This window comes from Zophobas morio, unplaced genomic scaffold (assembly GCF_036711695.1).
Source record: "Zophobas morio isolate AGI-343-1 ecotype UQ-CSIRO unplaced genomic scaffold, CSIRO_AGI_Zmor_V1 ptg000044l, whole genome shotgun sequence".
Taxonomy (NCBI): domain Eukaryota; kingdom Metazoa; phylum Arthropoda; class Insecta; order Coleoptera; family Tenebrionidae; genus Zophobas; species Zophobas morio.
In genome coordinates this window covers 2489217-2509758 of record NW_026972149.1, presented here as the reverse complement: position 1 = coordinate 2509758, position 20542 = coordinate 2489217, and the positions used below count along the sequence as shown (strand labels likewise).

At 34.9% G+C, this 20542-nt stretch overlaps 1 protein-coding gene across 3 annotated transcripts in view; it reads left to right on the top strand.

Moving 5' to 3' along the window:
- The window catches only part of Dip-beta (Dpr-interacting protein beta), a 127464-nt gene that overhangs the window by 83992 nt on the left and 22930 nt on the right, over positions 1-20542 (top strand). For all 3 annotated transcript variants that reach the window (XM_064072626.1, XM_064072628.1, XM_064072627.1), the window contains exon 4: positions 16957-17142. In XM_064072626.1, the coding sequence (XP_063928696.1) occupies positions 16957-17142 (186 nt within the window). The remainder of the gene's footprint in view (positions 1-16956; positions 17143-20542) is intronic.

Sequence of the window (20542 nt, the reverse complement as noted above, 5' to 3'; positions counted from 1 at the left end):
GACGTCATCATATTTTTGGGAGGCCTGAATACCGGTTTACTATGATTACGATAACCTGAAAAGGCTTGCACATTTTCAAAGAATTTGGTTTGACAATTCAAAATAAAATTGTAAAATGTTGTTGTACAATTTTGATTTTTTTCTCAAAAGTCTGTATATCTAGGGTAAAAACTCGAGACGTATTCATAAATCACACATGTAGAAGTATACTTGTCCAAAAGGTATAAGGTTATATGACCATCATAAAAGTAGTTGACCGCAAATAAATACCCCCTTTGTGTGGTTCGCACTAAGCTTACGGGTTGGCAATAAATCGTCTTCTAAACATTTCTTGCTCACATTTAACAGGGCCGGCTTTCAAAGCGAGTGGTTATTTCGGAACCCTCAGCGGCTGCAGGTAGTAAAGAAATAGTGGAGTGGTGGATTTTCATATTAGTGAAAGCCGTCCCTGAACGAAACCACAACAGCCGGTCGAGCTGCAGTGGACACGTTATTTACGACCCTAAAACCTTTTCTATTGTAAACAACTTAATTTGGACACAATGGGATGAGTTTATGATGGCCATATAACCTTATACCTTTTGGTCCACTATATGTAATTGTATAAAATTTTGAGAAAATTTATTCGGCAAAATTGTAAAATGACGTCATCACTTTTTGTGGGTGCGTATAAACGCAAACATTTTGCTTAATGATTTACCAAGCTTACGATAATCTTTAAATATTTGCAAGATTTCATATTATTCGGTTTTATAGATTCAAAGTTAAATTGCAAAATGTTATAAAATTTTGATTTTTTTTTTTTCAAAAATTTGGAAGTTTAGGGTAAAAATTTAACACGGATTTGTAAACCATACGTGCAGGAGCATCTTATTTTATAAAATTGAAATAACATTTAATAATGTAAATTTTGGAGATGACGTCATCCTATGATTTGTGGGGACGATTATTCAAATTTTGGTTAGCGTTTTACGATCTAGACGATATTCCTAATATACATACAAATTTTGACTACAATCGGTTCAGTAGTTTCGACATTATCTATCTAATAAAGTCCGGACAGACGACAGACTGACAGACGGAAACGGGATACCTACTTTTTCGTACTCTAGACGTTTTCATGATTATTTTCAAGAAAACATAAAAGTCGTCAATCGTTCAGTGGATTACAATACTTCTTTAACTCACGCTCAGAAAAAAACTAAAAAAATTGGTCGAATGTTATTTAAACAGAACTTCCCTCGCCCCTGAAGTGCAGTCAAATAAATCCCACTTCTCAGAAAAATTATCATTTTTTTTGCGATTTTTGTTTTCTCATAACCTCTATAAAGTGAAAACCAGTAGCGTAAATAACGCTCCCGCAGCTTATTTGACTTGAATTTTTTCTTCAATTTTTAATTTTTTTTCCTTATTGCATTTTTTTTAGTTTTCAAGTCAAAATTTTTCAATTTTTCAACTTTTCAATTCAATTTCTAGATTTTGCAATTTTTCAATTTGAGTTTCCCAAGTTTTCAATTTTTAATTTTTCCATGTGCAATTTTTCGTTTCAGTTTTTTATTTTTTTTATTTTTACAAGTTTTCAATGTTCCGATTTTATAATTTTTTGTTTTCTCAATTTCAATTTTTTCAATTTTCCCCACCCACCCACCCGATCTCAATTGTGACGAGTCGTTCATTCCTAATCAGACCGAGGGGCGAAGTTTACTTGCAAAATCCTCGTTTCTCTACAAGAAATTGTCATATGAAATATGTTTTTACATTAATATTTCAAAAAAAAAATCTACCCCTTTAAAAATATATTTCATATGATAATTTCTTTTAGAGAAATAAGGATTTTGCAAATTAAATTCCTCTTGTCAACTCATGATGAATAAAACATTCATCACAATTGAGAACGGGTGGGTGGGCGGGGCTTATATTTTGTCCATTTTTTCTTAATATACGTCTTCTTTTCCCAACAAGAAATTGAAAACATGTTTAACTTTCCTGTTGTTGAAAGAAAACTCTATATATTTAAAAAAAACAAAGATAACGTTATTATACCTTGCAATTGTTTTTGCGAAAATTTGACCATTATTGACTATAAGTGTACAAGTATTTTTGTATAACATTCAACGCATTTTAAAATACGGTTCATTGAGATGACGTCATCAAATTGTTGGTGGGGATGATTAGCCAAATTTTGGTTAGCGTTTAAGTATCTATATGATATTTCTAACATACATACAAAATTTGACAACAATCGGTCCAGCAGTTTCGGAAATTACGTGTCTGATAAAAATGGAGACAGACAGACAGACAGACGGACAGACAGAATGTTTTCTAAAAATTTAAAATTATGACACAATAAATGCTTTATATTTTTAAAGCCAAAGAAACGTTATAACAAATTGGAACGTTAAACTAATAAGTACAATGTTGATACGGAATTAATTACTTTTCTGAGTCCTGAAAGTTTTACAATATTCTCAGTAACAGTGGTTTAATTTAAAAGCTCCACTAATGAAAATTTAAAATTTATTTTAAAAACTTAATATCTCGTTTTGTAAAAATCAATGTTACTAGTTACGACGAGCTTTTTCTGCTAGAAAGCGGCGGACAGAGAATAATAAAGTATCATTCTGGTAAAATATTCAGAATTGCTTTCAAGTGTACTACACCTATTTGACTGATAAATGAAAGTAAATATTGGATGTGATAACTATTCGACATGGTTGACGAAACAATTTGTTACAACAAAAAAAGTATGTGGTAGAACGTTGCCTAATTTTAAATATAGTGCTACGTTGATCGGGTATAAAAATCGGCGTGGGTAAAACGCAACAATTTATTTCACCGTAATACAAAACTACACGATTAACGATGCGTCGTTTTAGAGGATTCGCGAATTCGAGGTTGTTCTGGAGCACTTTTCAACTAAGCTTTGTAAGTGTCAGTGTATCCGCTTTAGTTATTGATATTACGACGATATTATAGCTAAATATCGAACACTAGGGCACTTGCAATAACAAATTCATTACAAGCAGTATTCAGAATGAAATATTTGTACGCATAAACTAGGTACATAAATGGAATTCTTGCCGTTTCATGTATGAATTTTGTTGTTTATTACAAATACATTTTTAATTGTGCATTCACAGCAGATTTGATGCCATTTTAAACACGGCATTAATAATAATTGCACTGGAAAAGTTAATGGTGGTTGAGTATTTGTAGTTTTACCAAAATTTAAAGCCGATACATTGAAATAATTTTGACGGAATTCGTCGCAAGAAATCGTCGCAATGGATGTAAATAGCAATAATAGTTTTTATTCATTTGAATTTTAGTGCAACGGCCATTCAGGTCAGTACAAAACTGCACCCATTCGCATTTAATGTGCTAGGATGATTTACTGAAAAATTAATTACGAGATTGTAATGTTTTTCGTGTTTATTTATATGGAGTTTTATTTAGAGTAGATTTTTAATCTAGAGTCTTGTTTAATGTTTATTAAACTCAGTAAAAGTTTTAATTTTTTTACATAAAGCTCTGGTTCTAGTTTCGTCAATTCAACAAAAAAAAGAAACAGTTTGTTGTAGGGAAAGTAATAGCTGTTTGTCGAATTATAGTTGCGCAGCTCTGTTTAAATGACTTAATACACGCAATAAAAAGATAATTGAATAGTTGGAAATTCGTAGTTGCCGCATTAATAATATGATTGAAATGCCTTTAACGGCTTTTAACGTTGTATGTTTACTGTCGATTGGACGATCCAACGCTTTATGGATTTATGTTATGTAATGTCAGTTTTATTTAACAGGGAAAATTAGAATAAAATCATGAAACATTCATGTGAAATAAATGCATTTTACAACTTTTATGAAACATCACAAAGCTGATAGATGCAAATGTGGTATAAATAGTTAAGCCTCATTTATGTCGAACGCTTTGCATATGTCTCACAGATATTACAGAAATACTTGTTTGTGGATGTACACTGCAATGGATTTGTTCTTACAAACTCACAAGACAGGTGAATTCCCCGCAATTGCAATCTCATAGATATTTTGATCAAAGAATCGATGTATCAGAGGAATTTTATCGTGTACAAAATAAATCCCAGAAAAGCCGAGGTTAGGTAGATATGCAGAAATGCCAGTTCGCAATACTCGTAGGAATATTAAACGAAACGTCCTCTGTCTGACTACAAATAATGCATTCGATTCTAAACTCATGATCTATACAAAGCTTTATCTCACTTTACGCCAAAGTAAAATAGTAGTTTTAAAATGAAAGCATACTCACCATCTGAAAATATTTGATATTTCGCTTTTCGTAGTTTTAATTTAAGCAGCAAGTTTGTTTGAGTTTTTATACACAGTTCGAACGTACTCTTTCGACGTAAATGTGATAAATCCGCATACTTACCTAGAGTCGCCAAGTATTCTTTGAGAGATTTGCTTGTGTGATTGTCTGTCTAAAACAGATTCTTTCCCATCTATACACACCTGAAGAAATTCCTCCGAAAAAACTACATTTCATCGTCGAATATTTTCCAATGTTGAATAGGGTAAGAACTACAAATCTTAATGCAAATTTACTTTTATTGTTTATTATCTCTCCCTTTGTGTTTAATGAACAAACAGTCGTAAATAAACATGAGCAAATTGTATTTTGTGAATTTTCATTCATATGCTTTCTAAAGGGGATATCTGCATTACTCCAATCATCTGTTCCTGATTCACGAAAATTCATTTATATTTGTAGAAGAGCCCTAAAACAAAATACGAACTTTTAGCTGTGCTTAATACCTTAATAACTTCGGAGCTTTGGGCTACGTTGTTCAGTTTTTATGTGTAATGGCTAATTTAAAATCAGTAAACATAGAAACATCGTTCGTTTCAAAAGAAAAACATTAATTATTAATGGAACAAGGGTGAGCTCTACGTAGCTACAAAGCTGCGACAACTTTTCATTTTTAGTAATGCAAATTAACTTTAATAGCTAATTTTCCGAGTAAAAATACACCCATATAAAACGGATCGCTGATTTATTATTCACTTTTCATACTTTTATTTAAATGTGGCGAATTAACAGCTTCAGAATCAAATAATGTTGTTTTAGTAGTTTTATTGCCAATTTTTTTTCGATCGAAATCGAATTATTTTTAACTTGTCATTAAACTTAGGTTTTATCGCATACTAATATCTAAACTATCTAAACTAAAATCTGTGTGACATATCGGGTTTTAATTCCTTCATGCTTTTCAGATATTTGAAACAACTGTCATTCACTCATCGATTGACACTGTTTAAAAGCCAATCGTTTCATTTTTTATTCCATGCGGTGTCAGATTTCTAACCGCAGATTCGCCACATGAAATTTTTGCGATAACACTTAGACCCTGTTTATGAAAGCGCTGTTAATTTAATCGTGCGATTAATTGATCATGGGATTAAATTATCAACTTCTCAAGATCAAGGTTTAATGCGCCATTAAATATTTAACAAGACATTAATTTTTAATTGATTAAAAAAATTCATTAATTCTATTATCATAATTTCGTTCTCGTCAACTTTTCCAGTAGTTTCGCCACAAAAAAAATTATAAAAATTAGTGCCACTTGAAGTGGTAAGTCTATACGTGTGTAGTGATGGTTTATGAATCCGCCTTGATTTTTATCACAATTGTTTTAGGAAAATTTGTGTGTGTACTTGCGTGAATTTGTTAATGTTTGACTCCAGATAAGAGGAAAATCCGGTCTAACTAACGTACTCTTTAGATATTCCAAAAAATTCGTGTTCTATTTTAGAATTTATTTTTGTTTTTATGTACGAACGAAATTTGTATTAAAATGTTGGTATTTTTGAACGCGTGTATAAATAATTATTATTTACGGTTCAAGGGAGTAAAAAGAAATCTTATCCACAAGAGGAAATTTCGTTACCGAGACGTTCGTCCGAGTGACTAATTTTCGCGAGTCGATAAAATATCTTAATTCACTGTTCACTAACTATTTTTTTTAATAAATCACGTGGATTAACATTTGACCTCTTTAACCCAAATACAGCAGTTTTTTTCAACAGCACATTATGCATATTTAATTAAAAATGTACTAAGCATTTGTTGCCGCGAGCTTCTTGTAATACATAATATTAATAATACTCCTAAAATATCTCAAAAAAATCTTTAAAACACCTCCACCGATTTTATTCTGATGTGTTTGGTTTACACAGCCCAAAAATATAGTAAAGACACTTGTAATAGGTTAGTTAGTTTGGTACGTGCTACGAATAGTGTATCTGTGACGACGTTCGGCTTCATCAAGGATTACTTTTGACACAACACGATTGGTTAAACACAGATCACAAGTTTGTTTACAAGTTCGGCAACGGTGGACGAATTGTAAATCACGGAAAATGTAGCTCAGATTGAGCACGGCAAAATTTTGTGATTTACGCAATTGGTGGTACTCTAATAACTGATATTGCCACAATTCGGTGTCAACGATTTATGATTTGCCGACCGCAAAAACACGACGCTTCTAGAAAGACAGGTGAGCCGTGCAATTTTTAAATCGTTGTATGTTATCTGCAAAATTTATGAACGCAGAATTAAAAACTGATGCAGGTCGCAGACTGTTACGGTCCAGAAAGCGCCATTTTAATTTTTTTATAACGAAACGAACAACCAATAGAAAGTAAAAAAAGCCAATAGTAGCAAAAATTGATCATTATTATTATTATTATTCAATTTTGTTTGTAGTTTAGAAAAGTCATTTAGAATGAAGGAACACAGCTTTTGCGACACCTTTGAGGGTGAGTTATTTTCGTCAATTATCCACGAGAAGTCGCTTCGATGATTATATTAAAGGATTAACCCATGTCAGGGGGGACACCTATTTTTCATGTCCGACTTTACTGAAAAGAGAAAATGTGTGAGAGAATAATTCTTATTAGAATAAGCTAGAATTTTCACCGTCTCTCCTTAAAGAACTGCGAAAGTGATTGAAGTAGTTTTAACACTTGATTAAATTTGTAGCAATATAAACAAAACAACTTTCCAGTAAGTGTTAAGCTACGTGTTGTCAAAGTGAGAAAAGCAAATTATATGCTTGAAAACTTAATTGACGTCGTTATGTCGTCGTAACTTCAACATATATAAACGATCTAAGTGGTTAATAAAACTTCTGATTTATCTTTTATCACATCGCATAAGGATTATATTAATATTATGTTTTCCTTTATTACCATTCCCGGCACGTTAACAATTAAGAGGTTAGGAGAAGTTTACAACAGCGTTTGCAACTTAAGCAAAAAAATATGAAATTCTCGATTGCTCTTCAATTTTCAGATACAGATTGATATTGTGTAAAATCTCATCATTGTATTTGTCAGTTTTTACCATTCTGCTGTCCAGCATATCTGTGTAAAATTTCTTTACTTAAGTTTTATTTAGTTTCCGCTTTGAATTTTTCCCTAAACGGCTCAATTTTCGCCAAAAAATGAAGACAGTATTGTAACGAAGCTAATTTTCGCGGGCCGGAACCCGTGACGCGTACCGCGAGAGCCGGGGGTAAAGCCGCGCTCACCACTTGAGATCCGGCTTGAGAGCAACCCCGGCGCTCTCTTCCCCGGAGAGGGAGCTGGCGCCCGAGCGACCATAAGCTTAGCCAGACGTGTTTTAAATCAGCGACAGTAGTCGGCCCAAGGCTTGGCACCCACTCTACGCTATCGTTATTTTTTTTTCTCTCTCTTGTCGAGGAGACAAAAACAATCAAATTTCATTTCTTTTTTAACGTAGATGTTTGGATTCTTCACATTCACTAATAGTTAGTTAAGTTATGCGACACGTTTCACTGCTGACGTAAGCGTCATGAGTAACTAGAACAGAAATTTTAAAATGATGCACAAACTTATTGCCGTTTACGGACATTCAAAACTTTTTTGTATAGAATTGAGGACTGTGTTACCAACACGTACTACAATTTTCTTGTATAAAGCTATAAATAAATAATTAATTAAAAAGTTCTTGTTTTCTCGGATGTCGAAAGTTCAAATATTACACAATTAATTCGTAATTGTCACCAAGTTACAATGCACGGATTGGGGTCTTAAAAATGTAAGTATTGTTGCAATTTTTCGTGAAGTGTATTGCTGCTTTAATATGATATTATTACAGCAATCTTTTCCAAGTTGCGCTGCAGTTTTAAAAGTTAGCGTCAGATTTCTCAGGATCTATTGCATAACAACCGTTTATATGGCTACGAACTAGATCTTACATTTCTGTACTTTTATGTGTAACATAGCAGAATCTTGAACTTGACGATAATTTAGAAATGACGCTAGTTACCGTATAAGTTGGGATGTGATCTATAAGTGCCAAATGGTGCTTGGTGTCAAAAATCTCCAGAGATAAAGTTTAAGGGATTCAAAAAACTTTACGTACACTTTGCATGTGTTCGATCATTCGTCTAAAAATATTGTTTGTCGCCATCTGCTGTGTTTGAGTGACAGCAGGTACAAATCGAAGTGTCTGCATTTCTAAAATCGGAACGTAATATTAAGTGTGAAAGAGGAAGTATTGTTTGGTTTATTTAGCGGCGTCGTTGATTTTATGCCATCCCGTGATCGTTTTTAAGGAGTGGTCATCTGGTCCGGTTGAGCTTAATGCCTGGCCACTAACATTAATTAGGATTTCTGTAGTTCGGATGTGTTTGTTAGAGTGGGGGTATAAAATATTCTTTAAATGTTTAAGCGACCATTATTTAGTTCACCGCGGCAGATCTAAAACTAGTGTCTGACCCGTCTGACCAAACAATGGCGTGGATTAATTGCTAGATCAGCAATATCTCGGTACAGGGAATGTCCTGCTAAAGGACGACCTCGAGCGCCCTGAACACGCCACTAACACGGACATTTGTAGCAGAATTATGCGTTCTATTATGTAGCCATCTTGGTACGAAGTCTAGTAATCCTTCTGTTTCTCTAGATAATGAAATATGCAATTGTGTTTAGCACACAATAGTTGATGCGCGCGGTGTTAAAGGGCTTAACTCGCAGGCTAGAATTCACTAAGGGGGCTGTTTGCTGCCATATCTCTAATTCCAATTCACTTTCGCCGTGAACGACCTATAGGATTTGATGTTATCGTGAGTCTATCGGCTGCATGTGACATGGTTGCGAGGTCACGGCCCGGGACCAACTGCGGGACCGTTAGCTTTCATATGCAAACAAGATTGCCATTATTCACCTTCGACGCCAGTCGCATCAGATCTGGTAAACACTTATCTGAAAGAGGAAATACATGCCCACCAGATATGTATACCATAACTCACGGATTAAAATCATAACACTTACGTATCGATCGTGTGCACGTAGTCACCAGTGCGTAACTATCACTGCATATTCATCCTCGTGTAAACACTGCTGTTCCAGAAAAATTGCACACACTACCACTGGACGAACGTTAACTCCGCTAGCTCCAAACACATACGCAAATTGTTCTTTTGTAGTTTTATACTCGGGTTATTGTGTGGGCTGCGAAATTAATTGAAACTCCCTATTTAGTAATGGAACGCCACTAACTTACGCTGCATTATGCTGGTCACCTTTAATTTATTAAAATGCGTAACCAGAGCGAAGCGATTAACGTACATGTACTACATGAAGGTAAACGTGGCTGTAGCTGACAGGGTGGCTTTAATTACTAATATGAAAACGTACATTGATTCATTTCGGAGATTTTGTCTCTAATTTTTCATAGATATACGTTTAATTTGTTGTCTTGTTATTTGTAAAAACCTATTATACTATGCGTTCTGGTTTGAATTGACAGCATACAAAACTCGTAAGCGTTTTATTTTTTTATATTACAGCCAAACCTCCCTTAACGGACACTTCTACATAGCGGACACCTCTAATAACGGACATTTTTTAAGAAACCGAAAGTATGTTTAGCAAATGTAATGCAATAAGATCTCTCAACAACGGACACTTTCAGAGTTAGCACACCTGTCCGTTGTAGAGAGGTTTTGCTGTATAATAAAGTTTTTGTTATTCGGCTTCTATTCGTCTTAAAATTTCATTTTGGTATAACTTTATAATAATTTGTGTAAGATTCATGCTTACGGGTTTTGTACGCTGCTACAAAAATTTGAAAATTTCGCAGATATGTGAAAATCACTTGCTCCGCTTGTTTTCACAATTGAGCTTCAATGAATTTATGAAATAGCATTATACATAAACATCACGAATACCAATCAGTTCAAACGGAATTTTACCGATAACGTAGAAAAAAAAACTCTTTCCATACTGAATATTTTGTTTGCGATATTTAAGATAAAAAAAAGTATAATAATTATATCTGAAAACATAAAAGTCAGGCAAAAAACGTAAACGCAAATAAAGTATTTTCTTTGTGAGGAAGGTTTTCAAATAATGTAAATTCGGAAGAGGTTGAAGGGATTTTTTTAATGTTTATAATGAATGATTTAATATAAATTTCTCAAATATTAAGTAGTAATGAACACAAAGTTAGGAATTAAGTAAAATCCGCTATCCGAAAAACGCAATTTCTAATAAAATCCAGAAGGAATGGCATGCAGCTGAAATTTACTAGAAATACTTCAGCGTTGTTTTCACATTATATGAAACCATTTTTACCCCCAAGTAATTTTTAATTACGTTGTGAAACTTGCGATAAGTACATAAACTAAATGAAGTAAAACATAATACTTTGATGTTGAGAGTCATACAGAGTGGTGCGTTTTATAAAAAAATTAAGAAAATTTAATAAAGTTGCGACCGTTCAAATTAATGCTCCGTTTTGTAAGGTCTCTTTTATGCAGATGAAGGATAAAGGGAGTGTTTAGTGTTCTACCGCATTATCAACTTTAACTTAGGTGGTAGACATAAACATGTAATTTGTAATAAAACAAGTGACATTTTAATGCAAATTACACAATACAATTTCAGATTTTTTCATTAGTGTTTGGGGAGTCTAGTGCGTATTCAGGAATTTCTATAATTAAAATTTATATATTTTTTCATGAAAATATTATACCCTGCGTCTAAAACGCTCCTTTGTGCTTGAAGAAATGTGAGTATAATTTCATTTAAATATGCAAACAAAACATTAAACTTTATAAACGAGGACGACGTTGTGGGCAAGACCACATCTTAGATTTAATTAATAAAATTTTTATTTTATCGCACCGTTTTATCGTCTTAGTTACTCTTAATGGTTATGAGAACGCCTACATCGTTACATAAATCAAATATTTTTTCGCTTTTGTTGATTCCCCTTAACGTTACTAATTAATCTGGCAGTAACACGGTAAATAAACACGCTCTCTTTAAATTTTAAATTTCACCAAAGCCACAAATCACAAACAATTTGATGAATTCCAACGCTCACCAAATATTAACTATTAACGGTTGAAATTACATTTATAATTTTAAAAATTACTGAAACCTGAACCACGTAGTTCGCGTAATTGAATTCGTCCCGGCGCATCCACCAAATATATGATAGTTTTTCCACATCATAACACTCCAATTGGGCTGTTTTTGAATTTCAATGTAATATCTTGTTTCGTTAACCATAAATGGCGTAAACAACGAAGGTGTTGGTGTGTATTTAGTTCTAATTGCGTTACGTCAGGTAACAGTATCGTAAGGTATATGATTCTAATTATACTGATCGAAGGATGCGACTTCTAATTGTGTAAACATGTTCAATTGATTTACTCTCGTGTTGCTAAATGTTACGCAACTGTACATTCTCTATTTAAAGCATTATTTTTAATTTGAACATAAATTGTCACATGTCGAATTTGAAGCCGGAACCTCCATATTACCAAGTATATTCATTACTAGCCAATTCAAAATAATATTTCTGAAGTTCAAGCTATATACATTCAGAAAGATTCACAGTTTTAACTTTAAAGATTTTACTTCTAATAGTGTTATAGTTAACTGAATCTAAATTTTAATTTTTCTAAAGTTAATAATGCATGTTGTAGCTAAATATAAAAGACCAATTGCATAGTATGGATTGTATGACTAACCTTTTTCATATGATAGTGGGTCATAAATGAGTAAATTGCTTCACGTGTTAAGAAACTCGTTCTATGGTACTCATTTGGAAGATACAAAGTTTCATAGTTTGAAAATTATGTTTCATCGGAAGAATTCAATGAGTTTTTGGACACAAGATTTTTTCCTTTAAGATTTCATTTGGCGATTTCAATGCTTTCGGAAACTTGCACGATCGGAATCAATACATGATCGTTTTCCGGGTTGGAACCGTGTAAATTGAGATTTTGGGCTCAATGTTTCGCACACTTTCGTAAGTGGCATCTTCAGGAGCAGGGTTAAGAATGAGGAAATACTGGGTTACCGTGCTCTTTTGCCTTATTCTTCAATTCCTTGGATTAGTTCAGATTCTTCCCAGATCGCCCCAAAATTTTTATTTTACATTTTATATTTCCCGTTCTTGGTTTACGAGGTTTCAAGGAATCTGAAACAGCGTTCCCTATACTTCCACCCTGTTTACGGATGGTTTTATATGTAAGTGATATGAGTGAGAGGATTCTCGTTTAACAGCTTCTTTAGGACATGCGTAGTGTTTAAACACTGCATAATTTTAATATACGACAGGGTTCTACCAATAACGTATAGTCCCCACACTGAAGCCGGTTTTATGCTTTCTGAAGATCCTGAAGTCAACAGCGACAGCTCTGAATTTGGGGAAATCAGCCCTTATGGTGAAGGTATGAGTCACTAATGGCACGCCCCCATCTCTCATTGCATCTCCAGTGAACCAATACCATGCCCTTTCAACCCAGCATGGGTCGGTCTTTTTGCTGTAGTTACCACTTGAGGTCGCGATTTGGCATCCATCCTCAGGAGCCAGTTTACGAGGTTAATCTTTCTCCGTGGGTCGTCCTACCAATATGTTTCCAAATAACCCTTACTGTGCTTCTTGATCCGACCCAACGTGGGTCTATTTGTTGTCACCACCTGGGGTACACAAGAACTTAATCGACCAATACCATCTTGGAGAGGAATGACTTGTTCATTTAGCAATGAGAGACAATGAACGCATCATTTCTTAAGGACCAGCAGAAAGGCGCACAGTTGACAAGGTAATGCTTGACCTGACAGATTGAGGGTGGTTATCTACTGCTAACGTAATATGATCTGACGTCTTCGGGACCGGAAAACCGAGATCGTTAAACGTCCTCCGTCGGAGACGTGAGAGATACGTTATAATCCTATCTGGTACAGCTACCAGTAGGGCGTTACTCCATAGTGTCAATGATGCAAAAACAGCCTCTCGTGCTCTATGTCAACTCGTACCTTCGTGTGGTATAGAACAAACTGGTTGACCTCACCTTCTAAGGGTGGAACGAGCCAAAAAGGGATGTCCTTAAGGCTCGGGGAGTCGCAAGTGCCCCCGAGCAGGGATTTCAACTCTTTATGGCACGGAAAACCCGTTGCCGCAGGTGCCCTGTCTACCTCGGAAGAAAAGGAGACAACGGCAAAGGTTTACTAGCATCTACTTGTTCAACGTGCCTCTTCGACAGGAAAAACCTGGAATCTCTGGGTCAGAGGATTCAAGGGGACAGTGAAAAGCTTAAGTATACTAGCCTTAGTTTCAAAGATGCTTGAACGCCTAACGGCTAGATGCTTCACGATGCTAAGGTAATAAATCAACCCTTAGCTGGTTTCGGAAGAGCCAGACCCCATTGTTCCACCTGTCCTAGTTCACGATTTTTTTACGAAAATTGTCCCTGTGTGGAAAACTGGATTCTGTGGATACCGGGAACACATAGCCGGTCTCAAACGGAGTAAATGCTAAGATAAGACTAATATTGGCAAATGACCTACTCTCTAAAAATTGAATGGTAGAAGGTATATCATTTAGCAAAATCAGTCTTATCTTGGCAAGTATTGGCCCCACCCTCTCTTTTCTTAAAGAGTATCTCATTTGCAAAAATCAGTCTTATCTTATCAGATACTAGCCCCGCCCGCCCACCCTCTCTTTTCTTAGAAGTTATGTCATTTGCCAAAATCAGTCTCATCTGAGCAGGTACTAGCCCCGCCCACTCGCCCTCTCTTTTTTATAGGGTATGTCATTTGCCAAAATCAATTTTATCTGATGACGAATGACATGCCTTCTAAGAAAATAGAAAGTGGCTGGACGGAGCTAGTACCTGCTAAGAAAGACTGATTTTGGCCAATGAGATCCCTCTAAGAAAAGAGAGGCTGGGTGGGTGGGGCTAGTACCTGCTAAGATAAGACTGATATTGGCAAATACCTTCTCTCTAAAAAAATGAAGGGTAGAGGATATATTATTTGGCAAAATCAGTGTTATCTTGGGAAGTATTGGCCCCGCCCACCGACCCTTTATTTTCTTCAAAGATATGCCTTTTCCGACTCCTAGGGAGGTCACTGCTTACCAACCGTGTTATACCTTACCTTCAGAACGTCACTTAACGAACCAATAACACTGTCTCTGGGTTCCAACTGACTATTGATCTGTGGAAATTAGTGACCATTAACGACGAAAAGGTATGGGTTTGCATTGTACTGCTTTAAGTCTTTAGTGGTGTCTTAAAGTGGACATCACCTAGGGTCAGTGGAAAAGTACATCGCTGATAGAATGATACCTGCCTGGAAAACACCAAGTGGCGTAGATTAGTCCAATAGTGTACCCGGATACAATTCTATCGATTATATCCTGTGAAAAATTCGAGATAACAAGAAACTGTCATTTGTACCAGGGTTTAAATTTTAAATCTGTATTTGGATCTCAGCTCCAATCAAAAAATAGAGAGCAAAGGTTGCAGATAGTGTTGCCAAAATTGGACTTCCGTCAGCCACACAGACAATGCAGACTCTGGCTTCTGCAATATTAGCAGTTAATAAAGTGACATAACACCCGAGAAAGTGTCCCTAGACTGGAAAGTTAAAGTCCTTGTGTTTTCAAGAATACCAGCTTATCCAATCTCTTTGAATGAGTTGACCTGACCTGGCCTATCTCCTATCCCCCTCCTCCAACCGCATTAATATTTCTTCAGGGGGGGGGGGTGAACGCTAGAACTGCATAGAAGAAAAAGAAAACTTCAAATCACGTCACTCAGGATCTGAGTATTTCCATTTTCCATATTTTGTCTTGTCATTCTTCTTCCTATTTGACCTTGACTATCTTTGTGATAAATTTGTAAATTCCATTCCACTGTTCTTCATTTCCTAGCATGAGGTCTATGACGTTCCTGGTATAAATTTCAACCCCAATTTCTGTTTGGATGTTTCTTCTTTCCTCCTCCCACCTAGGTTTACCCGATTCTTTTGGTGTAGCTCCCGAAGCTCCCGTGATCCGTCAAAAATTGCGTAATATGGAAATTCAGTTTTTTGTGTTTGCGTCCCACCCATTTTTTGATGTTGGTGATCAATATGTTGGTCCAGGCTCTTGGTCTCTATTCGGAATTCCCCATTTCATCTGCCATCTTCTTTTCTGTTGCCTGTTCTGTTTCTGTGATCTGTTCTTTCTTAGACCTTTGGTATAGGAGTTCCCTCTCCTGTGCCAGAAGGTCTAGGGGAGGCGCAGAAGCTATAACCTGAAGTGCCTCTGTAGATTCAGTTTGCCACCCCATTCAACAGGATCTTTCTACCTCTATCCGTTGGTCCTGCAACATTTGGCGTTAATTTACCCAGGGCGACAATAGACTTCTCCTTGTCGCGTCCTTACTTGGCCTAATTTCGGTATTCCTGATGTTAAATCTAACACTGTCCCTTTTCCTAGGACCGTATAATATAAGTGCCTTCTCGAGTTACTATGTATTCCAGCCTACTCTGGCTTTCTGCCATAACAATCAGTACCCGATCACCCGCAAAAACTAACTGGGTCATTCCAGGGATATTGGGCTTTAGTAGATCGTCATAGAAGACGATCCAAAGCAACGGACCAAGGACTAAGCCCTGTGCTATCTCGGGCCTTATGTCCAACTCAATGTTTTTAGTGCCGATCTTCCTCCCTTCGAACTAACTCTGTATGAAGTTATATTTTTTGTCTTTGACCCCTTTATAACTTCACTCTACGGAACCGCGTTGAACGCGTTCTTCACGTTTAACGTAAACGGAATAGAATATGTCCTAAAAGTTTGCTCATACAATTTAATGACCTGACCTGACCTGACCCGACCCGACCCGACCCGACCTGAACTGACCTGAACTAGCTATTAAAAAATTTCCTTCTGATTTACGAAACTGGGAAGTTAATGCCCTTGTGTTTTTCAAGAATACCAACTTATTCAAACTTTTTTAGCTTTTTTCAACTAATTTTTGTTTTTCTTTATCTCTTTATCATTGAAACGTGACTGTGCCCTTTAGTTTTAGAGAGCAATCATTAATAATTTTATTTTTTAAGGGTATAAGTTAAAACTAGGTTATACTTTTCTTCTCCAGTATTAAAATAAAAAAATGGTAGAGGTATTGCAAAGTAGCTTACCCGAGTGGTAGTCTTGTTTGAGCTTGTAGATTGGAACGGAAGTAAAATTTTAGTGAAAATTAAAATATAGCTTTAACGATACTGTCTTAAGTCTAGTATCTCAGTTGGAACAGTTACACACAGGTAATGTCGAGGCCTTAAATTTCATCCGGTGGTGACAATTTGTCTTTAAATTTAAAAATAATGCATCTAATAGAAAAAGTATATTTACATAAATGTTTTGATGTCGCACGCTTCTAATTCCTCGATTTTTCAACACCTTACTTTAGAACCTAGATACTTTCGTAAATTGGTGACAGTAGTTGCACATAATAGCAAAGGGCGAAAATTCTAAAACAGTTTCACTTAATATGACTATAACACGCAGTTTTGGAATTTTTGTTTCTTGGAAATAAATAAAATGAAATCGAATTAAAGCATATTTACCACAACTGTTCACAATTCATTTTGGATCAGGTCGCGTGGATAAAAGCGGACACCAAGGCAATATTAGCCATCCATGAGCACGTTATTACCAACAACGCACGATTATCCGTAACACACAACGATTTCAACACATGGACGTTAAATATACGGAACGTTAAAAGAGAAGACCGGGGTCAGTATATGTGCCAAGTAAACACTGATCCGATGAAAATGCAGGTGAGTATCTGTCGTTCTTTTATTACATATGGTTTGTTTATGTTATTTTGTCATCACAATTGCGTATGTAGTTCTAAAACAGATTTCATTTTGTATTTGGTGTGTGTGTTTTTTCGTAATACAACACCAGAGCTGCGATTGTGTCTAAAACCTGACGAGTAGGGGCATTGTTAGCCGACATTTAAATGAATCCTCGCGTATTTTTTGTTAGAGGCTCACTTTAGTTTTTTTTTTAAGTATACAATTTGTTTTATCCCATATTACCTGTTTTTATCATGCATCGCTTTAAGGCACTCCAAATAGCTCACATCATTGTTTCATAAAAATTATTTAGCTTGAAAATGAAAATGGAAACATTTTTGTTAAATTTAAATTAATGGTTCAATCTGGATAGTTTAAACTTAAATCAACAATTTCAAAAACGAAAACTATATTGTAGACATCCCAGCTAGCTTTAATCGCATACTCATTGCACTGTATAACAATATATGTAATCATTAATTAAGGCTCAAATTCAAGTTACACTTGTAACAACGGCGAATATAAAAATAAGTAGAAACAAGTCGACACAAATCGATGTATTTATATAATACTGAACTTTAGGAACGTTCAAAATCAATATTGACACTTGTTGTTAATATAATATATAATACTACAACAATAAATTTGTTAGTTGTACAACAAATTCGACCATGTTTTTAAATGCATTTTAACTGTTTCATATTATGTCGCTCATTAACGCGCATTCTTCATTTAATGCCAACATTATTACAGAAAAGTATAAGCAGACATTTTCTAATTTGTAAGATTTCATCCAAAGCACACATGCATGTAGCTAATTACTGTATCTCAAAGGCTTATAAAGATGATGCTCGCAAAGCTGCATGATGATTAGCGGAGTAATCTGGACAGAATAATGCATTAGATTTGTTCTAAAGAGCATCTGTAGTGTGTCTACCGACTTCGTGCGCCTTTATACATGTCAAATAAATATCTGGAAAAATTTCAAGTTTTAATCCCTGAAAACTTCATTTGGATCAGATTTAAAACTATTTACTATTCCGAGCCATTCCTCATTTGGTTGAAGAATTTTATCACTAAGAATAATTTAAGTTTGTGGTTGTGATAGTTCGAAAGAAGTATACGAAACTTCTTGAATTAAGTAACACGGAAAATAATTGTTTGAAATGAGTAGAATTACGAATAGTGTGTAGTGGACGGTGTTTACGCATTGAAACAGATGTAGTCTTAATTTTAGCGAATTATTCCCAATCGACAGGTAATGACTCTCACAGCTACATAGTGGTTAAAAATTTCAAATAACAATTTACTAGTCGATGAGCTTCGAAAATCAACGCGAATGCAGAATTTTGTTGCGTATAATGAAACAAAATATACAAACAAATATGTTGTTGGTATTATATTTGTTTGCAGATTTATTAACGGTTGTGATTTTATCTGTTTATTTAATACGATTTATTGAATTAAACGCGATTAGCGCTTAACGTAGGTGTAATTATATTTAATATCATCCCACATTAGTAGTTTTGTTAAAAACGAACAGTCATCAAGCTATTGTAATTGGAGAAATGTCTGTGGGTGAAAAATTTGCCGAATATCTGCCAGTTAACTGGAAGAATATCGGAAGAATTCCACTTACGGTCAAACTGTCCGTCAATCAGTTTGATCGGATAATCTGATCGATGTGCCGAAATTGCTTTAAATGTCGGTTAATGGTTTAAAATCAGTTAATTGAAAAAGAATATATATCACAAGCTCGTGAAATCTGAGCGACGGCTGCCAGTTTTTTAATGATATAGAAAGTTTTACACAAATTAATTACACAATAGTTATTAAAGGTTTTATGTTGTTCTGGAGGATAGAGATAAAACCTCTACAAGAACTTTGTCACTTCAGTTTGTCAATATTAATAAATGATTCCGAGTGGAAAATACAATTAAAATTGAAACAAATGCAAATATTATTTGAGAAAACGACATCAAAAATAAAGTGGAGATTGATAATGTTTAAGGCGTGACTTTATGAACGTGGAAGGTTTTATAATTTACACATATGAATATGCGCAGATATTTTCATAACTTACACATAACGAAATGTCTCGAAACGGATAGGAGTTTGTTACTGGTTTAGATACAGTTGCACTAAACGTTTATGAGCTTCATCAAACTTTTATTGTACTAGTTTTAAAACTTTATTAAATAGTGCGAGTATTTTGTATAAATTAAGAACATATGACGAAACATCCACTGCTTTTAGTTAAAAACACAACAAAACGTTAATACTTAAATGTAACCCGAATTTGGGGTTTTTAACTATATTTCTTTGCGCTGGATGAAAATTAGTCATGCTATGCAACGTATTGTATTGTAGTTTATAATAAATATTAAAAGATAAAGACTTGTAAGTAATTATCGTTTGTTTTTCAAACACATATTTTTAGCTGTTAGTAATGTTACAGTGCGGAGGTGCCCGACGAATGCCAGTGTCAGTTCTGGCAGCACAAAAACTGTCAACATGAAGCTACATAAACGCAGCTTAGCTGTAAATTGATTTACAGAAGTTTATAGAGTCCGTTAATAGAGCAGTACGTTTTGCCGGAAAGTTAGAGAAACTGTTTAAAAACGTTGATGGAAAATTCTTTATTTTTTGCGTGTTTTATATATCCGAAGTTTGGTTTGAATTTTGTGATCGGCGTTGTAGGATGCGCTTCCTTATAAGATCCAGACAAATTGTAGTTGCTTAGGAGAGGACTTCAGGGACTGTTTGAGAATTTTCCATCCAAATCCTGTCAACAAGTTTTGTGCCTCGTGTGAAATGTGAGCTTCCGTATTGTCCTACAGCTTTCCACATTAAAATTTCTTTGCATTATTAGAGCCATTCCGCACAATTTACTACCACTTATTTATGTGAATATTCTGCAAACCATGCGGTCTTTTGATGAAGAATTTTGTTAAATTAACCAGTCAGAGTTGGTGTTGCAGTAGTGTTTACACCAGTTTCTTATTAAATGAAAACGTTTTCTAGTCTGGACAGGCACACTCAACTTTATCTATAATTTATTTACATCCGGAAAAAGTGGAAAGATTACGGAGATAAAACCCACAGGGTGCTTTACAATTGAAACAAAAATTTATTATAGCTAAGAAATAACCAAAGGCAAAGTTTAAGATTATTTACTTCAACGTTTCATATAAACGGTGCTCGGAACGCTATTTTTTTTTATTAAATTTTAGTACAGCAACAAAGACACCTTGTTTGCTCTTGTGGTAGCATTTATTGCAAATAAGTAAGATTAAATTAATTTATAATTAAAATTAGGACACAAGTTGTCTCGGCGAATTGTTCTGTAAGCCACACTCCCTCTATTTTCTTAGAGGGT